This window comes from Ursus americanus, chromosome 31, assembly GCF_024610735.1.
Source record: "Ursus americanus isolate L20-20 chromosome 31, mUrsAme1.1.p, whole genome shotgun sequence".
Lineage (NCBI taxonomy): Eukaryota > Metazoa > Chordata > Mammalia > Carnivora > Ursidae > Ursus > Ursus americanus.
Window position 1 is genome coordinate 5,290,719 of NC_142157.1, and position 23,144 is coordinate 5,313,862.

At 37.0% G+C, this 23,144-nt stretch overlaps 1 protein-coding gene across 8 annotated transcripts in view; it reads right to left on the reverse strand.

Moving 5' to 3' along the window:
* CREM (cAMP responsive element modulator) overlaps positions 1-23,144 on the reverse strand; it is a 69,501-nt gene that overhangs the window by 44,204 nt on the left and 2,153 nt on the right. For all 8 annotated transcript variants that reach the window (XM_045786374.2, XM_045786383.2, XM_045786377.2 and 5 more), the window contains exons 2-3: positions 16,231-16,331; positions 6,404-6,527 (exon numbers count right to left, since the gene is read on the reverse strand). In XM_045786374.2, the coding sequence (XP_045642330.1) occupies positions 6,404-6,527; positions 16,231-16,274 (168 nt within the window). In that variant the 5' untranslated portion in view covers positions 16,275-16,331. The remainder of the gene's footprint in view (positions 1-6,403; positions 6,528-16,230; positions 16,332-23,144) is intronic.

Below are 23,144 nucleotides of genomic sequence, written 5' to 3' on the forward strand. Positions count from 1 at the left end.
TTAAAAAGGTGGTATCTGCCGAAATAGAAGTCTACTGCTGTATATAGAACATACCTATTTGAAGGTAAATTTTTTTCCTGAACTATTTCTGCTTGCATCATCTTTATCTGATAGTATGTCTACTTAATACATTCACTACCATAAGCAGACTTTTCTCTTCCATGTCTTTTTGGAGAACACTAGAGGTTTCTCTCTGCCAGGGCTCAGAAAACTCACATTTCTGAAGAACACTATTAAGATGTCATCATAATTAATCGATGAAGTGAAAATTTCCAAAAGCCTCTGTGTTTTGTAATTCCTTTAACAAATGTAATTCTTTTAACAGCTTGGGGTTTACAAAGCTTATAATAACTTTAAAAATTAAAATCAGGCAAAGTAACCTCTGAATATTAAAGAACAAACTACAAAAATTAACATTCTTTTTCTTCAAATTTCAATGTCTAGTCTACTCTTTTCATTGTTCTTTTTTTTCATGACTGTAGTAAATAAAATGTAGAATAAAATTTACCACCTTAAACCATCTTTTAGTTTATAGTTCAGTAGTAAGTATATTCACACTGTTGTGAAACAGATTATTCAGAACATTTTCATCTTGCAAATCTGAAACTCTATGTCCCTTAAACAACAGATCTCCTATAAATCTTTCCCTTAGTCTATTCTTCTGCTAGAAAAAAAAAATCAAAGAGAAAAGGGTAAAAAGAATAACTATGTTTATACTCCGTTGTTTTCCCATTATTGCTAGTGACAAATCACCTCTCTCTCTATGGAGAACTTAGAACATCAAACAAAAGGTATCCAAACCTCACAGAAAATCATTATAAATGACAGAAAATCTTTAACAATCTCTCCAACACTAAAACTAATTTGTATGCATTTTTTCTGATTATGAGTATAAAAACAAAATCTTTTTCTGAAATTTGACTGATTGCTTTATATGTGCTTAAATTATCTTTGAAATATCAAATTTTATCCAAAGTAGTATCATTAAGATGAAAACAGAGTGCATTCTAAAGCCAAAAACTAACCTTTAAAGAAATGTGCTGGCTATTATATACAAAATTACAAATACAAGTACAGATAATATAACAAATTCTTGTTCAAATTGAACAAAATGATCCTTACTATTAGCAGTTCACAAATTACTTTTAACTTACGTCCCTCAAACCCTGAATTACCTTCAAGAATGAATTACATTTTAAAACAGCATCTTTTCTTGAATTAGTTGACTAAAGAACATCATACGACACAGATTTAGCATTTACTGAAAAAAATTGTTTTACTTTTTCTTCCAACTTTTGTTCATTTTTAGAGAGAATTCTAAGCGAAGTAAAATATCATATAAAAAAATTAAAGCAATGAAAAAGAGCCAGAGGAAGGAATACATAAAAATAAGGAGCAACAGCAAGTCGATACCGAAATGAAAATTTTTACCTCCAAATCTTAAGAGGAACATTTTCCTCCTTCAGTAAGAGTCACTCAAGTAAGGAAATTAGTATGTTGAAGTTGAAAAACAAGATTCAATTGAACACTAAGCTTAAATTAGATCTACTTAGCTGACAGTAAATACACCAAACCAACCTAACATAATGCAGACCATCTTTAATATACAAATATGACGTTGCTGACCCATTATCAACAGCAAATGTTGCATTTGTTTTGTTTTCTGATAGCCATCCACATCCTTCCTGGTCCTACTTAGGACCAAGAAGATGGATTTTTGGCACAGCCAGCCAAGGCAATGAGAAATGTCATTCTAATTTCCCACCAGATTGAAATAGAAAACACAGAACTCATACATTAAAATGTATCCTTTGTTAAATCATTCCTGCTTCAATCTCTCACCGCATGCCAGGACGACTGAGGTGCTCCTTTACATATTGTTTGCATTTAGAACAGACAGGATAAGAAAGGAGATTAGCAGAGTATAATCCTTGAACAACATTCCCAAGTAGTTTTATCTGTTCCCTGTAGTCTAAAATACACAGGTCCATGGGAAGGTTAAATTTTATACTAGAACGAATTCTCTTGAGGCACTGTGCTGACCTTGATGATCTCCGGAGCTTCCTTCAAGCTCTAGGACTCCTGTGATTCTGCTCCTTTCATCTCTGCTGACACCTAGAGAACTGGTCATTTATAAAAAGAGTTATTCAGCTTTCAGAGTTGAGGTGCTGACCTCAGGCCCATAGGCTTCATCAGCAGCTACAAGGAATGAAGCTCTGGAAAGCTAGTTTTAAAGCACATCCTTTCCAGGGGCTCCATGTGGATAACCTCACCTATTCAGATCTCCATGGCGACATTAATAAACCCCAAGAGACTTCCCACAAGAAAAGTTCAGGGTGTCCTCACTCTTGCTTTCAGAGTAGATTACACATTTGTGAGACAAATGGGGAAATGTGAATAAGAAATGCGTATCAATGCAAGGAATTATGCTTTATTTTATTAGGTATGACAGTGACATTTGGTTACATAAAAAAATGTCCATAATCTTTTACAAGTTGCATACCCAGACGTAAGTAGGAGTAAAATGACATGATGTCTGAGATCTGCAGAAATGCTTAAAATACTTCAACAAAAAGAAAAAAAAAAGGATAGATGAGGCTACGAAATCTTAGTAATTATCAAGTTTATGTATATATAAATTTATATACATAGCAGCATTATTCTACCTTGTATATGTTTGAAATCTTACATTTTAAAACAAAGTTTAACTTTCCATTACCCTTTTAAAGGATTCTATTATTTCCAAGGGGTATGTGGCTATTTTAAAACTACTTGTATATACAGCAAGATATATATATATATAGTAATTTTGCTTTTCACCATTTTGGCTTTTGGACGGGTTTTCTCCTGGCTTGGTTATTTAAAATAAACTCTCCAACTTATTACCAAGAGTTTTCCAGGAGCAGAGGGGGATGGAAATGGAAACTAGTTTTACATAGCAACACATACGCTTAACAAACAAGAAAGCAGCTTCAATTAAAAATAAATCAACATAAAAAATATCTCAGGCAAGAAGAAAGCCAACTCACAATTTAACCTCAATTATTTGCCACCCCCAGGATCTGTTTATGGCAACTCCTGCTTTCAGCTCTTTGACACTATCACCACTGTGACTTCTATTTACTTTTGACTATAGGTAGAAAGGAAAGATTCCATTTTTATCTGGGTAGTTATAAAACAGAAAAACTGGAAACTTAAAACTCTAGCCTCCCTTGGTGCACACGAAGGCCTGAGGGCCAAGAGCAGGCTCAAGTTGTCATATCTTCCTGAATGTGATGATTTTCAGAGCAACCCTGTTGGGCAGAAGCTTTGGAAAGCCCATGGTACTCAAAACTACTACTATCCAGTGACCAGATGCAAAGGATCAAACTGACTGAATCTTTTGGTCACACCTTTTGTTCCCACACTAGTTAACGATAATTTGACCATGTAAAAAGGAAATTGTTATAAATTCCTATCTATACCAAATAGTCCTCTTTGAAAAAAATGAAACAAACAGCAAGTATACAAGGACATCAGGAATTATTTAGAAGAGTCAGTCACTTTTAGCATACGTTATAGGTTTAATAAAGATTTCAATCTGATTCCATAATCCTATCATATAATATCACATCATATGAAAACTCACAAATGAACAGCTTCAGGCATCACAAGAACCTAATTGTTTAGAATCCAATTATGTTTAGAAAATTCTGGCTGCTAAGAATTGTGTCCTAATTCTTCAAAAAATCATGATCCATGCATGGCATAGAGGATAACTCTTAGTTAACCAAAGTAATCAATGAATCCAGCACACAGATTACTTCTTAATCTCTCAACATTCCCAATCTGTGAAAGATAAAAACCATAGTTTATTCTTTGATCAGATCTTTAAGACATATAGAAAATACCATAGCAAGGCCATGAACTTGCTATCCAGATTTAATGAATACCAACATTTGATTAGTTGAGAAAACCACAGGTTTTTTCCTAAATCTGATTCAGCCTTCTTGCATCTCTCTCTCTCTCTTTCCATTTTCCTCAAAACACTCCATTTTGCCACACCCCTGTCCTCACCCCTTTGTCTCACAGACTCATCTTTCTCTATTACGTTACGGAAAAATTCTTGAAGAATCTATACTTCCAATTTCTACCTCCTCTTCCTCTTATTTCTTCTTTAGTCTATGAAAACCTAGTTTCTATTCACTGGACTCCTATTCAATTCCAAACTCTCATAAATCCAAGGTTATTTTTCAGGCTTCATACTACCTGAACTCTTTAGCAACTTCTGACTGACGCTTACGGAGCTGGGTGTCACCTAGGCTGAAGGTCCTCAGGATTGCAAATGATCATTTTTATTTTTTTTATTTACTTTTTTTTTAAAGATTTTATTTATTTATTTATTTATTTATTTATTTATTTATTTATTTATTTGACAGAGAGCTAGAGAGAGAGCACAAGTAGGCAGAGCAGCAGGCAGAAGGAGAGGGAGAAGCAGGCTCTCTGCTGAGCAGGGAGCCTGAAGTGGGGCTTGATCCCAGGACCCTGGGATCATGACCTGAGCCGAAGGCAGACGCTTAACCGACTGAGCCACCCAGGCGCCCCGCAAATTATCATTTTTAGACAATGGAGATGTATTGTTTTGACTGTGCAGGCCCAGAAGAGGGAGGGAAGGCTATGTGAGGGTCAGTGAGCCAGGACCTAAAGGGAGGGGAGTGGAGACAAAAGGAAGATTTGCTTTCAACTACCACTTTGGCAAAGAAGGGCAGAATTATAGATCAGGAATCATAGTGATAAAAACTCCAGAAGATCGCAAATTTATGAAAAAAATGTATGTGTATTGTATTCTTTTCATAAAGACCCAAAGACTAAAAGATATATAGCAAAATGTTAACAATGATGAAATCTCTGGGTGTTAAGATTATGGATAGTTTTTCATTTCTTCTTTATAATATATATTTTGTTCATTTTCTACAATTAACATACATTTTTTTAATAAGAAAAGGGCTGCCCCCCCTTTAAATAGCAAAAGGTCTGCATCCCTCCCTGTATTCCAGGGTAACAAAGAAGGGTGTTGCCAGGGAGATGCAGCTCCACAGAATACTTGCGAGAAAACCCTCGGGGAGCGAGTAGGTGTTAGGAGTTTGAAGGAGGAACGAAAAGCAGGCTGGGTGCTTGGGGCCCAGTCTTGGGAAAGAAAAGACCTCAAAGGAACCAGTCTGGTCTGAAACAACCCAGGAAGTACCTGGTGTTCCCCTGGACCTCCAGTCAGCCATCTGGGTCTATCCTCCCTTCAAGATACTACGAAAATCTCACAACTGCACTGTATCCCACACTACCATGACTCCACACAAAAGGTGTCTCCACTACTGGCTGGTTGACTTCCAACCCAACCTCCACACAGTCCACACAAATATAAGTGTTCTAAATACAGGGAACGTTGTGCTTCAAGAATATTTAGAATCCAGGATACTCTACGCTCTCAAATGTATACCACCTCTGCTTATGTTTACCTGGTCAACTTCCCAGCCCAGACGCTAGGCTCCAGTTAGCCTCTCTACCCATAGTTCCCTGACACCATGTACACTCTCTGGCTTTGTGCCTCTGTACACACTCTTCCCTGACCGAGAAGATGCTTCCCTATCCTTGTCCACGTGGCAAACTCCTATTCACCGTTTACATCTAGCTCAAAAGCAAAATCCTCCATAAAGTATTCCTAGTCACCTGGCTGCTCCCCCTCCGTGGCCTTAGTCATTTTGTACCTAACATTTTATAGCACTTCCTATACTGTTGGAGCTACCATGCAACTACCTGTCTTCCCTATTACACCATGAGATATTTAAAGCCAAAAACTACATTTCCCCATGTATCTAAATAGTGCCGAAAGCTGGAGGTACTCAAAAAATATTTGATGAAATAAGTAAATGAATGTGGTTGTTTTTACTACATATTTTTATAGATATCTCAGAAATAAATTTTAGGAGCTGAAAACCAAGCACTCACTCATTCTGGTGGTCTCTAAATGAAACCAGTTCAAAGACCTAACTAAAAAGAAAGTAAAGGTCAAACCAAATATATACCAAGCAAATATAAGAGTTCTGTCATATTTCCAGCTAAGAATCTAAGACTATACCAACGTGGAATTACCAACCTTCTGAAACAATAATTTGAAGATTATATACTGTAGGCAGGTTTTTGTTTTTCCTTTTGCATAGTGGTTGTGGTGGAGAGAGCACTGCAAAGTGTCCATTACAAAGTAACTAAAATATGTATCTTCTCTTTGAAATCTAATTAGTAAGAGTGGCTGATAACCAGGGAACAGGGGAAACTTAAGATCAACCTGAAGAAAACAGAATCTGCACATACTTATTTCCATATAGTTTAACTTCCATCAGTGCCTGCCTACTGCCTATATTAAATTTACCTGAGCTAAAGTAGGGATTGAATTTTGACCAGTCTGGGTCTGCATATGAGCAGATTCGCTCTCTGCCACAGAATCTGTTACACTTCCATCCTGCTGAGATTCAATTGTTTCCATGGTCATTTGTCTGAAAAGACAATAAAAAAGAAGAAGTATTAAGGCCCTATCTGAAAGATCTCTCTGCTTTCACCTGGTCTTCTGGTATTCATTTCTGTCATCAATTGTACTACCTTGTTTTTCAAGAAATAGGTTCAGTGACAGAGCCCTAACTCTCCAAACTAACTCTGCTCACCGCATAGGAACATTACCATTGCAGGGAGCACTGCAAAATGTTTTACGGCAATTAACTTATTAAAAAAAATGTTAATCTTATAATAAAGTCTCTTTGACAATTATTTTAAGCCCTCCAGTATAAATGAGTGAAAAAAGCAGGCTTTCTATTTTACAGCAAGTATAAACATTCTATGACTCTCAAGGCCTAAGGTACCTGATTCATAATATACAGTATCAAAGAACTTCCCCATAGTCTAAATTAAATGCATTATAATATAAAGATGTGTCTAGCTTTGCCAGCACTAACCAGTTTCTGATAAACAAGCCTCTCAAACTGAATCATGCAGAGTTGACCACATGTCCTACAGCTTCCCATTTCATTAAAGAGGAGAATCAAATTTTTCCAGAAAAGCTTTGACAGAATTCTATCTATGATATCCATTAAAGTTAATGATTTCTATTTCTATATAGAAGATAAACCATATAATGAATTTTATCCTACTAGAAGAAATACAAACTACAAACAAAATAAATTAAACAAAACCAAATATTAAAAACTTATAGGAACTATTCTCCCTGCTGTTACACATCTTTTCAACTGTTAATGATACAATGTGTTTTTCTCACTTTAGTAGTCTAAATACATAGCCAAAAAGTACGCAAGCCACTTAAAACTTTGAATGAAAACATCCAAATCCTTTTTCCAGATTTAGTGACCAGATCCTACAAATCTTTCATCAATGTCTGGCACTCTAGTACCTTCATCATCTGAATCCAAACCTTCCACTCACTCTCAAACCCATCTATACTACACTTAAGTTACTTCTCACTATTGAAAATCATTTCAAAACTTATAACTAAACATTACAATTTAGAGCAATTATAAAAGATAAAAATCTAGTCTACAATGAAAAGATGTCTTTCCCTTACTATTCCCCAGTTCCTTTATCTTTCAGTTCTTATTTTCTAGAACAGCCTAGACAAGTATAGATTACCCTACATAAACTTTTTGCATAAACCATAAAATAAAAATTGCATGAACCAATTCTTCTAGCTCTACATTTGCTTATGTGAATAGTTCCCAAGAGAATACCTCAAAACATGTAGTTCTGCAGGTAATGAAAAGGTATTATCTAAAAAAGAGGGTGAGGGAAACACTTAGTGAAAAAGTTCTAGATATCCAGGGTTAAAAGGTTTTCTTTGCTGCAGAACTTCTCAGAAGTCTGAATATGCTAGTGTGCCTTCAGAAGGTGGAGGGCGCAAATCCAATAGGCAGCATCTTCCAAAAGTATCTGACCACCAAAATTCTTTTCCCACAAGGCATGTCCTAAAAGTCGTGTTCTGAAAACAACTTGAGTTGTTTTCTTACACCTTTTAAAGTTCTCTTAAGGGCTCTGCCAAGAACTTGAGTCTCAACTCAAACACTATAGGCTAGAAGGCCTTCCCCACTGAACTATTCATTTTAGGAACATTTATTTAGCACCATCTACATGACATGCCCCCAAAATATAAAAGTGGGTAAACTGTAGCCCTTGCCCTGAAGGAATTCATTCATTAATTGGTCCCTGGACAACCTCTATCAGAAGTAACTAATGTACTTGTTGGGGGCGGGGAGCAGATTCCCGGGCTCAACCCCAAATCTACTGAATCAAATTTTCTGGGGCATCTAATTTTTTTTATATCCAAGAGGTTCTGATGTATATTAAAATTTAGGAAAAAACTTAGCTTATTGGTAAATTCTACCAGGTAGACCCATAAGGAACACATGTAAAGTAACTTCTTAAATTGTGTAAAGGATGTTATGTATAAAATACTTCAGGAAACATAGGAAGTAATGATTACATCTGCCTGAGGATGCAGTCATATAAACATATACTGAACAATGAGAAGAATTTCACCACGTAGAAGAGGGAAAGAGAACTATGAGAAGAAGGAAAGTGCAGAGTGTGGCTGGCAAACGGAATAGATTACAGCAGACAATCTAGGGGCCAGGAGCCTACTCAGATTCTGTGAGGAGGAGGCAAAGCAGGACTGGTACAAGTAGGGCTAGAAAGGTTGGATGGAACCAAAGAAGAGCTGTTAAAGCTCTAGAGAGAGGGGGCCTGGGTGACTCAGTCGGTTGGGCATCTGACTCTTGGTTTTAGCTCTGGTCATGATCTCAGGGTCCTGAGATCGAGCCTTGCGTCGGGGTCCCAGCTGAGTGGGAAGTCTGCTTCCCCTTCTCCCCCTGTCCCTCCCCCTGCTCTCTCCCTCTCACTCTAAAATAAATAAATCTTTAAAAAATAAATAAATAAATAAATAAATAAATAAATAAATAAATAAATAAAGCTGTAGAGATTAAAAAGAAAAAAGTCCACCTCACTCAGATGCCTCCTCTACTCTAGGTCCTTCAGTGTGTATTTTGTCCATCTGTACAGTATAACATTTCAACTGTTCGATAGCCATGTAGAATTCAGTCAACACCTGAACAATAAGCCAGTTAAGTCACCTGTTCATAGGCAAAACAAATGGCCTAAAGCCCATATACTAAAACTTCTAAAACAAAGAGAACCTCTCCTAGTCCATACTTTAAACCCATTCATTCTTATTTCAAATACAATTCTCATTTATCTGGTTTCTAAATATATTAGATATAAGACGTAACAGCTGACAACGGCAGGTACGGAGGGAGAACAATATAGAATATAACAAACAGATCAAGAATCCCAAGTGTGTGGCAATTTGGGTCCATACAGGGTCAAGTTGCCAAGTTCTTTACATTCAAGAACTGAAAAATATATGAGTTAAAATTCAATAATGATATTTATAATAACTATCCTGAGTCATCAACTCAAGGTTAATTACACTCAGTATACTTTAAGAGGGATACATATAATAGAATCCAGAAAGACTTTCACCAAAAAAACCTCTAATGCTTAAAAAGGTCACCCTAAACTAGGACACATTTTCTGAGGGTATAATAAAAGACTTCATAAGTTATTAACATTTCAAAATGTTTCACACATGAAAGTGTTTTGTCAGGCATTTTCTCCTCGGTACTTCCCACGGTCCAACCCTTCGCCCTTTCCCTTCTTCAACCTACATACTCCAGCTTCTTCAATCCTACGTGCAGATGACGAGTCCCAAGTCTGTATTTGTGCACACTCCCCACCTATGAAGCATCTCAATCTAGTTTTCAGATGCCTGTTCCTTCCCTTCTATTTCTTCTTTTATTCAAGAGCATCACTACCCACTCAAGCACCAAAGCAACAAACTACAAGCATGTGTCTATATGTGAGTTGGTACCAGATTAGCGACAAAAACCCACAGAGCTAAGTATCAGCCAAATCAGGATGCCATGACGCCTGGAGCCTCCTCGTAAAGAAAGGCAGAAATGGAAGGTCAGCGGCCACCCCCATTCATCCTCCCTGTCACATGTGGTACCATCTACTAGAACCTCCTATCCCAACACTGGACCAAGCTGCCAAGTTGCTACTCCTCACGACTGCCGCCTTCTATTCTAAAGGCTACACAGCACACTTGGCCTCCCTGTAAGCCACAACTAAACCGTGATGCCCCTTCATACATGTCAGAATCACAACCATTAACACCTCACATTCCTACCTCCCTAGTCACTGTCAAAGACGTAAGCTCCTCCCATACTTCATTGTCCCTCTCATAACTAGTCCTTCCTTTCCCCCCATAATTCAGTTGCTTACTCTTACACCTATTCTCCTTCCAAGCCCTTGCAACATGCTATCTGGAACTTCCACCCCCCACCCCAGCCTCTCGGTAGACAGCAGCTTGTCTTCCCATACCTAATCAGAATCAGAATGTTGACCTGGCAACCCCTTGATTACCACTACTATTTCTCAGCTGTTCCTCCTCTGTGCCTTTGTAGAAACCCCTATTCCATTGAGGCCCAAAGTTATCGGGTGTATCATCCTATACTCATCCATATGATAATAATTTTCTACTCACATCCAGGATGTAAACTGAAGACTCTGGCACTTAACTTAAAAGCTTTCCTCTCCAGAGCACCTGGGTGGCTCAGTCAGTGAAGCATCTGACTCTTGATTTTGGCTCAGGTCATGATATCAGGGTTGTGAGACTGAGCCCTGCTTTGGTCTCCACCCTCAGCGGGGAGTCTACTTGAGATTATCTCCCCTTCTTTCCCTCTGTCAGTCCCTCCCCCCGCCCACCGCAACCCATGCACACATGCTCTCTCTCTCTCAAATAAATAAATCTTAAAAAAAAAAAAAAAAAAAAAAGCTTTTCTCTCCACTATTCTGTGATGTTCAACACTCAAAGGAAGGACCCCTGCCTCACCCTGATGCCTCAGTCCAAGACTTTCTCTACTCCACCGCAGCCATCTATTTAGCTGGTCGTACACTGGACCTACTCCATGTCCCAAGCTGCTCCACCTCTGCAATAACTAATTCTGACATCCCACTCTGACTATAATATCCTATCCTCCCAACTTACACCCACCCTCGATTACTCCCGTCACACCTGTTGTTCCATGACATCTCCAGACCACTTTCTTTCCAACAGCATCCCATTGTCTTCATAACCCATCCTATTCAGCTTAGAATCCATGGTTTCTCATTTTAATTATCGTTCCCAATACTCTAAATTCTCTTGTCCCTTATCTGCATAGTAAATACCAACCTCAGATAAAACTAGTTCTACCTCCTCTACACCTTCACCAAGGCTGATCAACAATACTGAATAAAATTATAAAACAGCATTATTAAGGCTATTGAATTCATGGTTTTTAACCTCAAATAGGCAGCAATCTTACTGCTTCCCTAGTGAACTTACTCTTCCATTCTCTACAACTCTTACCAATTTTTCTCCCTCTTCTCAAATCTCTGAGCTCACCTACTACCTACGCTCAATGTATAAAGACTTGCCTCCTGTTCAGATGAGAACTCCCTCAATTTCCTGCCACCAAATCAAACCCACTTACGTCTACACCCACCATTTTACCTTGCCTCCTGCCTCCCCACTCTTAAATTCTTTTATCTGTGCTTTGGATCCCTATTCAAGGGGAACTACATTATCAATTACCCTCTCTCCTCTCCAATGGTTTCCTCTTATCAAGATTTAAACAGGTTCAAGTCTCTTCAATCACACACACACACACACACACACACACACACACACAAATCCACTGAACCAGAAGTCCTTTTCCAGCTATTATCTTGAACCTCTCTTCTTCCTCTCACTGCTAAACTACATTAAAGAATTTTCAACACTATATCCATTTCTTTACCTCCCACCTATTCCTAGACAACCCTAAACTGGCTTCAGCTTCACTAAATTTCTCTAGTAAAGGTAACCAATCTGTCACTAAATTTAACGTTCATTTTAAGCCCTCGCTGGGTTGATCCTTCAAAACTTGTTGGCATCTTCCTTCTTGATGTCAAAATATTGCGTTTTCTGCTCTCATCCCATTCTCTGACAACTCCTCCACAAACTCCTTTGCTAATTCCTTCTCTTACTCAATGTCAGCCTTCACACCGCATGTCTTCAGGACATGCCTTCTCACCTCACTCTCAAAGCTCCCTTTCTGTATTGTCATCCATTTCTCTAGTTTCAAACACCAGCTTCAGGCTTATCACTCTCAGATCTAGATCTCTAGCCCACAGGTCTCTCTTGAATTCCAAAATCATATATCCAAATAGCCTACCTATCATCTCCAAATAGGTGCCCTACAGGTACCTCAAACTCAATGGGTCCAAAACTAATCTCCTCTTCTTCCTCTACAAACATGTTCCTGTTTTGAGTTTCTTACCTCAGGAAATGGGGCTCCACCATCCATCAAGTGACAACCTGGGTGTCATCTCTGACACCTTCTCCTTTGCATTCCCTACAGCGTCATTACCAAGTGTGATGACTCTACCTACTAAAGAACAAGCTAGTCCCCTTCTTCACCACTGCTCAATCTCCCTATTCCAATCCATGCTAACAGTTCTCTTTCTCAAGCATACATTTCTGCTTTAAAAACTTCTCTGCTTAAAACTCTTCAGTAGCCCTCTATTGACTACAGGATAAAATTCAAACTTCTTACAATAATCATAACCATAACAACCATTTGTTGGTGCTTACCATGTGGTAAAAGCCTACTGGCTTTAATCCTTAACAACGTTATAAGATCAGGACAGTTAGTTCTTCTTTTAGAGATAATAAAAAAGAGATATAAGGAGGTTAAGAAGTTAATCTTACCACCAATCTGATCTGATCAGAGTGGCATAGCCAGGTTCTGAACTAAGGTCTTTTTCCAAAGTCCATATTCTCAATTACCAAACCAAACTGCCATTCGATCTCTTTCACAATGTGACCCCATTTTACTTTTATGGCCTCATTGCCAGTCACTCCATTCTTCCCACATTCAGCATTCTGGCCTCCTCATAAGCCAGTTCTTTCAAATACACATCCTATTCCCCCAGTTCTAATCTTTTATATCTGTTCTTCTCTCTTCCTGAACTGCCCTTCACCCCTTCTTTGTCCAACAGGCAAATTCCTACCAGTTTTTCAAGGCCTGGCTGAAGGACACCATCTTTCAAAAGCCTATTCTAATAGCCTTGGGCAGAAATAGTTATTCTGTTCTGAGTTCCCAAAGCATTTAATGCAATACTTCCATTATAACACTTGTGTAGCATATAATACATTTATTCACTAAGTACTAACACTAGTGTAAGCAACTCAGGGACAGGAATTACATCTTATATTTCAATGTATTCCCAGTGCCTAGTACAGAATCTACCATAATTGGTAATTAAACCAACTGATCAACTATTTGGGAAGATTATTCAACTGTCAAATGTCACTAAAATGATAAAAAAAAATAAGGTTCAGAGAGATTAAGTGACGTTCTACAGGGCACATAATAGATAGCATGACAGACAGTGAACTCCAGTGTTCCTTCCACAACCAGTGTCCTGAGTATTCCAGTTTAGACAGTATTTTATAATAAAGATGTGCTTTTCAGCATGCTGCAACTATTGTTATAATCTTCACCCAGATATGCTTTGTCTTTCACACTAGGATGTAGGGACTCTAATTTTATACCATTTGTATTCTTCTAGAGTGCCTAGTATAGTGACCAGTGTATATCATTCAGGAAAGGTTTGATACTAAAATCAATTCATTTGAGGCGCGCCTGGCTGGCTCAGTCGGTGAAGCACACGACTCTTGATCATGAGTGCAAGCCCCACGTTGGGTGCAGAGATTACTTAAAAAAAAAAAAAAAGACTATTTTTTTAAAATAATAAATAAAATAAAGTCAATGTATTTGAAGGTAAAAGTCATCTACAGAAGAGTAAAGCCAGTGCTTTCAATTTAAAATATATATCCTATTATTTTCAAGACTGTTTATTCTACTGATCAATATCCAACTGCTCTCTAGTACAACCTCCTAAACCCACTAAAACCAAGCCTATGCAGGACTCAGGGAAGAAGATTCAACTAAGAATTAAATGTTCAACATGGGTCAAGCACTAAAATAGGCATTTTCAAACAGTATTTCAGCAGGAGATAGAGGACTCAGAACTCAGTGTAAATGATATATATATATATATATATATATGGCACTAACACCTGTAAATCAGCCTCAGTTAGTCCAGACAGAATTCATCTATAAAGCATAAGAGAAAATTCATTGTAATCCTTCATTGTTCACTATGTATCTTATAGTTAAAACTGAAGAGATGTATCCAAGAATATGTTCCCCAAAATCTCACTTTCTATATCAAATATTAAACACAGTTGTACTAATCTATAAATTAATTGAGCAATATTTTAATCTTAAATAATAACCCTTATTAGGAGGACCAATTAGGAATCATCAGGTATCAAATATTTAAAAATAAAGACATATAAGATGAAGCAATAAAAAATGAAGACAGAAAGTCCATGAAGCACTATAAACTAACAGCAAGCAAAATACTGGCAGATATTTGGTTCCACAATTCTAAAAAACAGATAAAGATTGCTAAAAAGGGCATATTTAAAGTTATAAATGATTAATAGTAGTAGCAATATTCTTTTCATATGAAGGTTAAATATTTCCCCTGAAATCTTTTTTATATTATTTAGCAAACCATTTTCTTCTTTGACAGAAAAATAAATGTTATCCCAGTAGGTTCTAAATATATTAGGATTCAGTTTAATAAAATGCTAAGATAGCTATGTTTTAAAACAATAGGATCCACGCATTAGCACAACTTTCGAAGACTTCTAGGTTGAACTACTTTTAGAGGGGTAGAACTGTACTTGTTTGCTTACTCTGTTATTTTCTAGAACTTTTTTTTTAAAGATTTTATTTATTTATTTGACAGAGACAGCCAGCGAGAGAGGGAACACAAGCAGGGGGAGTGGGAGAGGGAGAAGCAGGCTCCCAGCGGAGGAGCCTGATGTGGGGCTCGATCCCATAACGCCGGGATCACGCCCTGAGCCGAAGGCAGACGCTTAACGACTGCGCCACCCAGGCGCCTCCTATTTTCTAGAACTTTAATAGAACATCTACATCCTACTGCAATAACCCCTCAAAACACTGAAGTACAACAGTACAGTACTCTCTGTACAACACAGTAGGTAGACAGCCCATTACATACCTTCAAGAACTAAACATGAAGGAATATATTCATAAAATTATATTTACAATTATAGAAATACTGAGGCACAATGACCAAAGTTATTTAGGCATCCCTATGTGTCAAGAACATGTAAGATATACAAGTAGAAGAAAAAATGAAAAGAAAAAGGAAAAACATTTTAAAGGAATGCTATCATTGGTACCTGGGACAGTGTTCTTAAAAGATGAGAGAAAACAAAGAGAAAGGGAAATACAGGCCAAATCTATCTAAATGAAAGATAAGACAAAGGCAGTTTCCTAATTATAATTAAAGTGTTCAATGAACTAACAAAGTTCTAAAATCTTAGTTGTATCCCATTTGCAAAGACAAACTACACTGCAAAGCAACTATATTTACCCTTGTAAAATTTTAAAAATAGAATACAGCTGCAAAAGGAAAAATTATTAGTTGTTTCTAGTCTTTATTTATAAATAGTTTTACAAAAAAGTCCTAGAAAATTTGTTTTCTTTTTAAAGCTAGATCTCTGAACGTCTCTGAAAGTAGCCAAAAGAAAACTTGAAAAATTCTACCCAGGTTTTTATAAAAAATTGATAAGGACATTGTTCTGTTTTACATTAGGAACAAGCATAGCTTAAAGGCAAGGAAGGAAGAAAACAAAAACTCTGTCCACATCCTTATGTATGGTCTCCTTTCGAATGAGAAGGCCAGCATGCAACACAAGCTGAATGCAAATGTCCACTTCTGCCCTCCACTGCCTCACACGGTACCGGGGGGAAGATGAACACTTAGTTGAATGGCTGACCACTTCGGTACATTTTGTAATATTTTTTAGTATCATATATACACACATACACATATATACATTTATGGATACATGTCTACGTTTATATATATATTTCATTCACTTATCCATTAGTTTAACTTTTAACGCTCTAAGCAGAACTTTCAAAGGAACAGAAAAACATATCCACCTACCTTAGATTTGTCTTAATATATTTTTTCCTGCCACATTTGCTCATTATTAAGACATTTGTAATCAATGCTTTGTTCCTTCTCTGTTTTCTTCTTTATTTATCCTGCAGTAAAAATGACAGTTGAATTGAGAGATCACAAATTTTATTTAAAAAAAAAACTCTCCAAAAAAAAAATAAAATCTCTCAAAACTACACCAGAAGAATACCCCCCAGAATACCCTAATTTCTATAAAACTGAAAAAACAGACTAGAAAGCTGAAAACACTGTATTTTTTTCAATCTTACTTCTTTGCAATTTTCTTATCTTCTTGGAAAGAAAATTCAAAAACATATTTATCAGGTTATCTCCTAATAAAGAGAAAGCAGTGCTATCTGAATCATTTAATATACACCACATACTGCTCACAGTATCAGCTCTATTTTAAAATAATAATCACTTAATAAATGGAGTGAATTTATCATTTTCTTAAATTTCATTCTACTACAACAAATTTGTCAACCATTTTTTATTTATCTTAAATTCGAAATTGGCTTTAGTCAAAGAATTTTAACTCCAAACGAAATATTAACAGTTCCTTTAAAATCTCCTCCAATAGTCTACAGTCCACATAAAAAGCTGTTTTAGATACTCTTGCAATTAAACTCCATTTTTTTTTTTTACTAAAATCTGTTTGAAGTATATATTTGACAAACTGAATGAAGTAAAATTGGCAAAGAAAAAAGACAAAGGAACTGGGAGCCCTTAATTTACTGTAGAGATGGAAAGGACAAATGTGTGCAGCCCTAAGTGTCTTCTAAGCAACTTTGCCAGCAATGGTGGTACTTAGCCACAGACATACTGCTTTCAGGGTTTCCTTCTAAGTGGCTCCTCTAAAATCGTATCTTACCATCCTAGTCATTTTAAAACTGAGCCAGCAGGTTTGCTTAAGGGCTCTAGGACAATGGTTATTGCTACCATCTGTCCCCTATCTCCCAACATAGGGACAACGGGAGATGGTAGGACGCTTGAACCAGGCTACCTACAACATGAACAAAAAGCAAGGATGGTGCCATTCCTTTGGATTAAACCTTATTCTGTTATATTCCACTGGTGCTTTACATTGGGACATATAATCTTCCATAAAAACTGCATAGCCTAGAGGGCAGGGACCAGCAGGAAGAGACATAATAAAATGTCCCCACTCTCCAGGAGATTGCAATTTAATGAAGGAGACAGATATTTAAACAAAGAACATTGATAATATTTTTTGAATAATAATGATCATGGCTCCACATAAAAAGAGAAGTAACTGCTAATTTCTATATTTCTATTGGAAATACCATTTTCTCTGTTTAATTTTTGAATGAGTAATAATTCTTACAGTCCAGAATTCAAAAAGTAGCAAAAGGTATGCACCGAAGTCCAGGAACAGCTACCCACTTGCTCTTCCCAGAGGCAATCAGCATTGAAGAAAGTACCAGCTTCTAGCCACCACAACAAGATGTCAAAAGGGAAAACGACTAGTCTCATACCAGAACAAGGACCATCAGACAAAACTGATTCTGACTCAGGCTTATCAAAGAATGATTGCATCCCATCAACTCTCTAAGAAGTCATCACGGATTGATTGCCTGCTTGCCAAATCTAAAACAATGCTTTCTAGTCCCTACCTGCCTTACATACCTACAGCATTTCCTACTCCCTAAATTTTCTGCTCTTTGAACTCTTTGGAACACCTTGTTCATGCTTTTCTTTCAAATTATCCAGTCCTTTGTCCTCAGTCTTCTTTGCCCACTCTTTAAAGGCTGGTATTCCCAGGCTTCCTGTCACAAAAATCTCCCCACACAGGCTCCCTAGGCTACTTCGTCCTCACTTGATCAGTCTCAGATTTCATCTGCAGTCTAGACTTCTCTCTCCTGGGCTCCAGCGCACAAGCATCTGCCTACTAGATATCTCTTAATGGTTTCCTCACGGATCCTCAAGCCCCAAATGTTCAAATCTAATCTCAAAGCCCTCACTCTCCATCTCTCCTCTTGCTGTACTCTTATCTCAGTGAGTGACATCAACACCGACTCAGCCACCCCATCTGGGAGTTCTCCTCTCCCTTCATTACCCACTTCCCTGTCCTCAATTCCTGAGGAGGCAATGTGGTCTAGTGGTAGCAATAGTGTGCGGTATAAAAAGCACTGGCATTGCAGCTGATCTGGGTATTACCCTGCCCTGAGTTCTATTGCTTATTAGCCATATGATCTCAGACAATTATAAAATTTTCCAAGCATTCTTTCCTGTCAAATGGAGATCTTTTTGTGAGGAGAAAATGTAATAATAAACATAAAATGTCTGTGCTTGGAATATAAGCAAGGACCACTACCTAACTCAGCCTCAATAATTTTATCTTCTGTCTTTTGGCTCTCCTCCATTCTCTCCATCATCTCTGACACTGCTTAAGTTCTGAAACTCATTATCTGACATGATTAAAACAATAACTACCTCCCTGTAAAGCAATTCGTCTCTCCCTGTAATAACTTCACCTCACTCAAACCTCTCTCAACCCCTCTTAATCTATTCCACTAGACCACAACACTCTGTTCAAAATGCAAATCCAAACATGCTATTTCCGTATTCGAAATCCGCCAACAGACCCCTTGCCTTAATAAATAGCAAAGTTCTGAGCACTATAGTTTGAGGTACTTGGTAGAGGCTTAATAAAGTTTATTGTAATTTTGAGGTATACCAATCCTCTCCATTACATTACTTTTCCAGGTTCAAAATTTTGTAAAGCAGGAGATGCCATTTTACTAAAGTATAAACTGTGCATACTTTGAAAAACTCAACTGCTTTTTATACTATTGATCTCATCCCAAATCTGGTTTTAATGTCCTAGAACATGCTACTCTTTGGCGGACAAGGACTGACTTACGGTCCCCCACTCCCACTTACACAAACACCTGAATGGTTAAGAGCTCAAATGTCCCAATATGCTCTCATACTGAGCTTATTATGATATCCTACTTAGCCTAAAACATGCCCCTTGAATTCAATTTCATAATACGGTCTGAGGTTTTAATTTTTAAGCTGATCTCCTTACGCCTAAAATCACAAAGGATACTAATGTAATGTCCTGGATACCACCAATTTTCTATAAAAACATCTCTTTTAAGTCCTATCTAAGGAAACTTTCTCTTTTAGAGTGGAAAGGCATATCTTAGATTAGTTTATTATAGGCAAATAAGAGCTTGTACTAAGAGAGGAAAATGAGGTCAAAATTCTTTTGCCTATATGTGAATTTCTGTGCTGTATCTGGAGAAAAGCCATTTATCATACTGGTAAAAATTTTCTATCATATATTAGGTTTGATTACCAAAATCACATGTGGCATTCACCTTATTCTTCATTGTGTGTTATTCTATTCACCCTCTGGCATACAGATACAATTAATTTCATTGCTATCAAGTATCCCTTAACATATATCTCTCTATAATAGGTACTTAAAATACATTGAGTAGGGGCGCCTGGGTGGCTCAGTTGGTTAAGCGTCTGCCTTCGGCTCAGGTCATGATCCCAGGGTCCTGCGAACAAGCCCTGCATGGGGCTCCTTGCTCAGCAGGGAGCCTGCTTCTCCCTCTCCCTCTGCCTGCTGCTCCCCCTGCTTGTTCTCTCTGACAAATAAATAAATAAAATCTTTAAAAAAAAAAGAATCAAACTTCTTGGGCAACTTTACTAGAATATAAAAGCTTACCTAGCCAACTTCCTCCTCCCCAACCACCTCTCTGTATGAACCAATGTTCTCCATTTCTTCTATAAAACCCACAGTATAGCTAATGCCTACAGTCATTCTCTAGTGTTCCCAAGAGCTTCTGTTTCTAACAGCTGTTAGTCATATTTATCACCTAGCTTGATTATGCCAGTTATACTTACTGTTGTAATTTTGGAATTCTGTTAAATAGCATGTTAAATTATTAAACAGATTAAAAAGATTAAAAAAGAGCTGCTTCTGTGAAAATAAAGTTGACTACTTTGGAAAGAGAATAAAGACAGGCTAGGCAGCTTTTTTTAAAAAAAATCCTGCTTTGGGGCTAGATATTACAGTTGGAAAGAACTATAAAATGTTGGAGAAATATGACAAATATGTAGAGTTCTTTACAAAGACACTTGCAAAACAACCTAAGTTCTTTCTCTACCTTCAAGAAGCCAAAAATAGAAATTGTAAATTATGCATTGAGGTAGTTTTTGCAGGAAGGGGGAAAAAAAACAAAACAAAAAAACAGCCAAAAAAACCATCCCATGTTGCAATTAGTACAGTCAAAATAAAAAGGAAAGAATGTGGAATGAAAGGTGATACGCCTGTCATGGAAGCAGGAAGAGAGAGAGACCACAGAAAAGTATATCTATTTCTCTGGTTCTGGAATGATGCAAGGTATTAGTTCCTTGGGAAAGTAGATCTTCCCAGGTTAATCATAATTTAAATAACAATAGCGAGTAGGGTTTGAAAGATAAGGGAAGAACATGAAGTGCATATAGAGCTGGTTCTTTTCAGTCACATCAATGAAAAACTAGAGAGAAGTTAATTCCAAAGAGCCAAATACCTGAAGTTGGTAAGGAATGAGCCTAAGCTTACTACGCATTTTAGGCAAAGGAGATGAGTACAGGAGAAACAAAGTGGGAGAGTGGTGACAGGAAATTATACCACTTTTAAAGTTTTGTAATCATTGTGAAACAAAGTTATAATAACTTTCAAATAACATTCTTTACAATTTTGCGTAAAAACAGAAGTAGCCAGGAACAGTACTTATAATTGACACACTTGCAAATAATGTCTTTAATATTTTAAACATGAATCATACAGAAAATCAGATGGCTTTCTAATACAGATTCGAGGCCACTCCAATTTAATTGCTTCAGATACCTATTACTTAAGAAACCTTAACTCTTTATAAAGTCACCAAAGGATTAACTATTTCAGCATCCCTTTCTCAATTCATTCCCCACCTGGCACCTGCTTTTGGCTATTTCAGTCAATGAACAGCAAAATTGGCTGGTAAAGAGGAAATGAAAAATAAAATTCAAATAATCATGGCCAATCGCCACCTCTCCAAATACCACCTTCTCCACCACCACCACTTCATGGAAGGAAACAAAATTTAAAATCTTCTGAGGGTTATTTGCTTGACTGGAGTCACTGCTAGGTTTTCCTGTTCAATATTTGATTTCATTACTGAACTTTAAGTACATTTAAAAACACTTATCTACACAAAGTACAACTCTAGTGACTATTAACTAGTAAATCTGGAAAAGAGTAGATAAGACACTTGAATTAGCTAAAGTTCAGAGAAATGAATTTCAACGTTATTATACTTACCTAGATTGGTCCCATTTTGTGTATATGAACAAAACTGCTACTTTTCTAAGTCTAGAAACATGCTTAAATAGGTTAATTTTAACATCTCCATCAATCTTAAAAGGAGTGAAAGCATCCCAACTGTCCATATACAGTATCACAGGTCTTTATGCATGATTCAGTTTCTCCAATACCTGAGCTAGAAGCTTTCATCGTATCAATGCTAGAATATAAATTCCACTTTAAAGCATTTCAAACCAAAAAAATTATTTTTGTGCTATCAATGAAAAAACTTGAGGTTATTTGAGATTATGAACAAAACTGTATGACATGACTTAGGATGGTCTAATTTTAAGTCTGCTGCGTTAAAAAAAAAAAAAGCTTTAGGAAGATAACTTTGAAAAACCTGGTTTTGGGAAATTCTCAAATTATCAGAATCACACAAGCTCCATTGTTAGGATTTCACATGACTTTGATATTTAATGGGTCTGGCTGTATCACTACTGTTCAGAAAATATGCCTGAAGATGCTTCCCATTTTGGGAGAACTGGGTACTTCAAAAGAGCCTCACAGAAGAGCTGCTAGTAAGGTTTTCTATGAGGCAAGTATCCTCCTTTACCAGTGAGACAGTTATTCCATCAGTCCTTAACCAAAACTCCCACATAACTTACTAGCCTATGTTTTTCCTCAAAATGGTTTTATATACCCCTTGCCAACAATCTCCTCTAACACTCCTGGGAAAGCCAATCAAAAGATGTGCAAGATTAAGGGGCGCCTGGGTGGCACAGCGGTTAAGCGTCTGCCTTCGGCTCAGGGCGTGATCCCGGCGTTCTGGGATCGAGCCCCACATCAGGCTCTTCCGCTATGAGCCTGCTTCTTCCTCTCCCACTCCCCCTGCTTGTGTTCCCTCTCTCGCTGGCTGTCTCTATCTCTGTCGAATAAATAAATAAAATCTTAAAAAAAAAAAAAAAAAAGATGTGCAAGATTAAAAAAAAAAAAAAAAGATGTGCAAGATAGATATTGAACTTTTTAAACTTTGCTGTAACGGAATTATACCAAGACGACTCAAGTTGTCTTCATGAGTAGAATCAAGATAAAATCCCACTAGTGTTATCCTGAAGTTTTCCTTTTCATTCCCCCTTATTCTCTACTGGATATCCTAAAGCAGCAGAAAAAGAAAACCCACAAGTGAAAGGATTTACTCTTACAGTGTCCTCTTTATTATATAGTTCTCATGGTAGAAAGTATTTTTAAAACCTTAAATATTCTTTAAAAGGAAATTAACAAAATGTTTTAAAATGTTTATTTCTACCTGTGTGTGATGGATAAAAAACATTTCCCCTGAAATTTTTATTTTTATGATCTATCTGTATTGATAACATTAAAATTGCATTCAATGTACAACAACTCTTCTCAGAGTTGACTTTTACATATGGAATCTACTAGTTCAATAAAGTAGAAATACTTAACACAATTCAGCCATTTCAGGCTTATTTCCTTAATGACCAATGTTGACTGCATGTCAAAATATCAGTGGTTCAGCTGTGAAGTGTTTACATTGTTTAGTTTTACTTTTAAAAGTCTATCTAAATGGAAC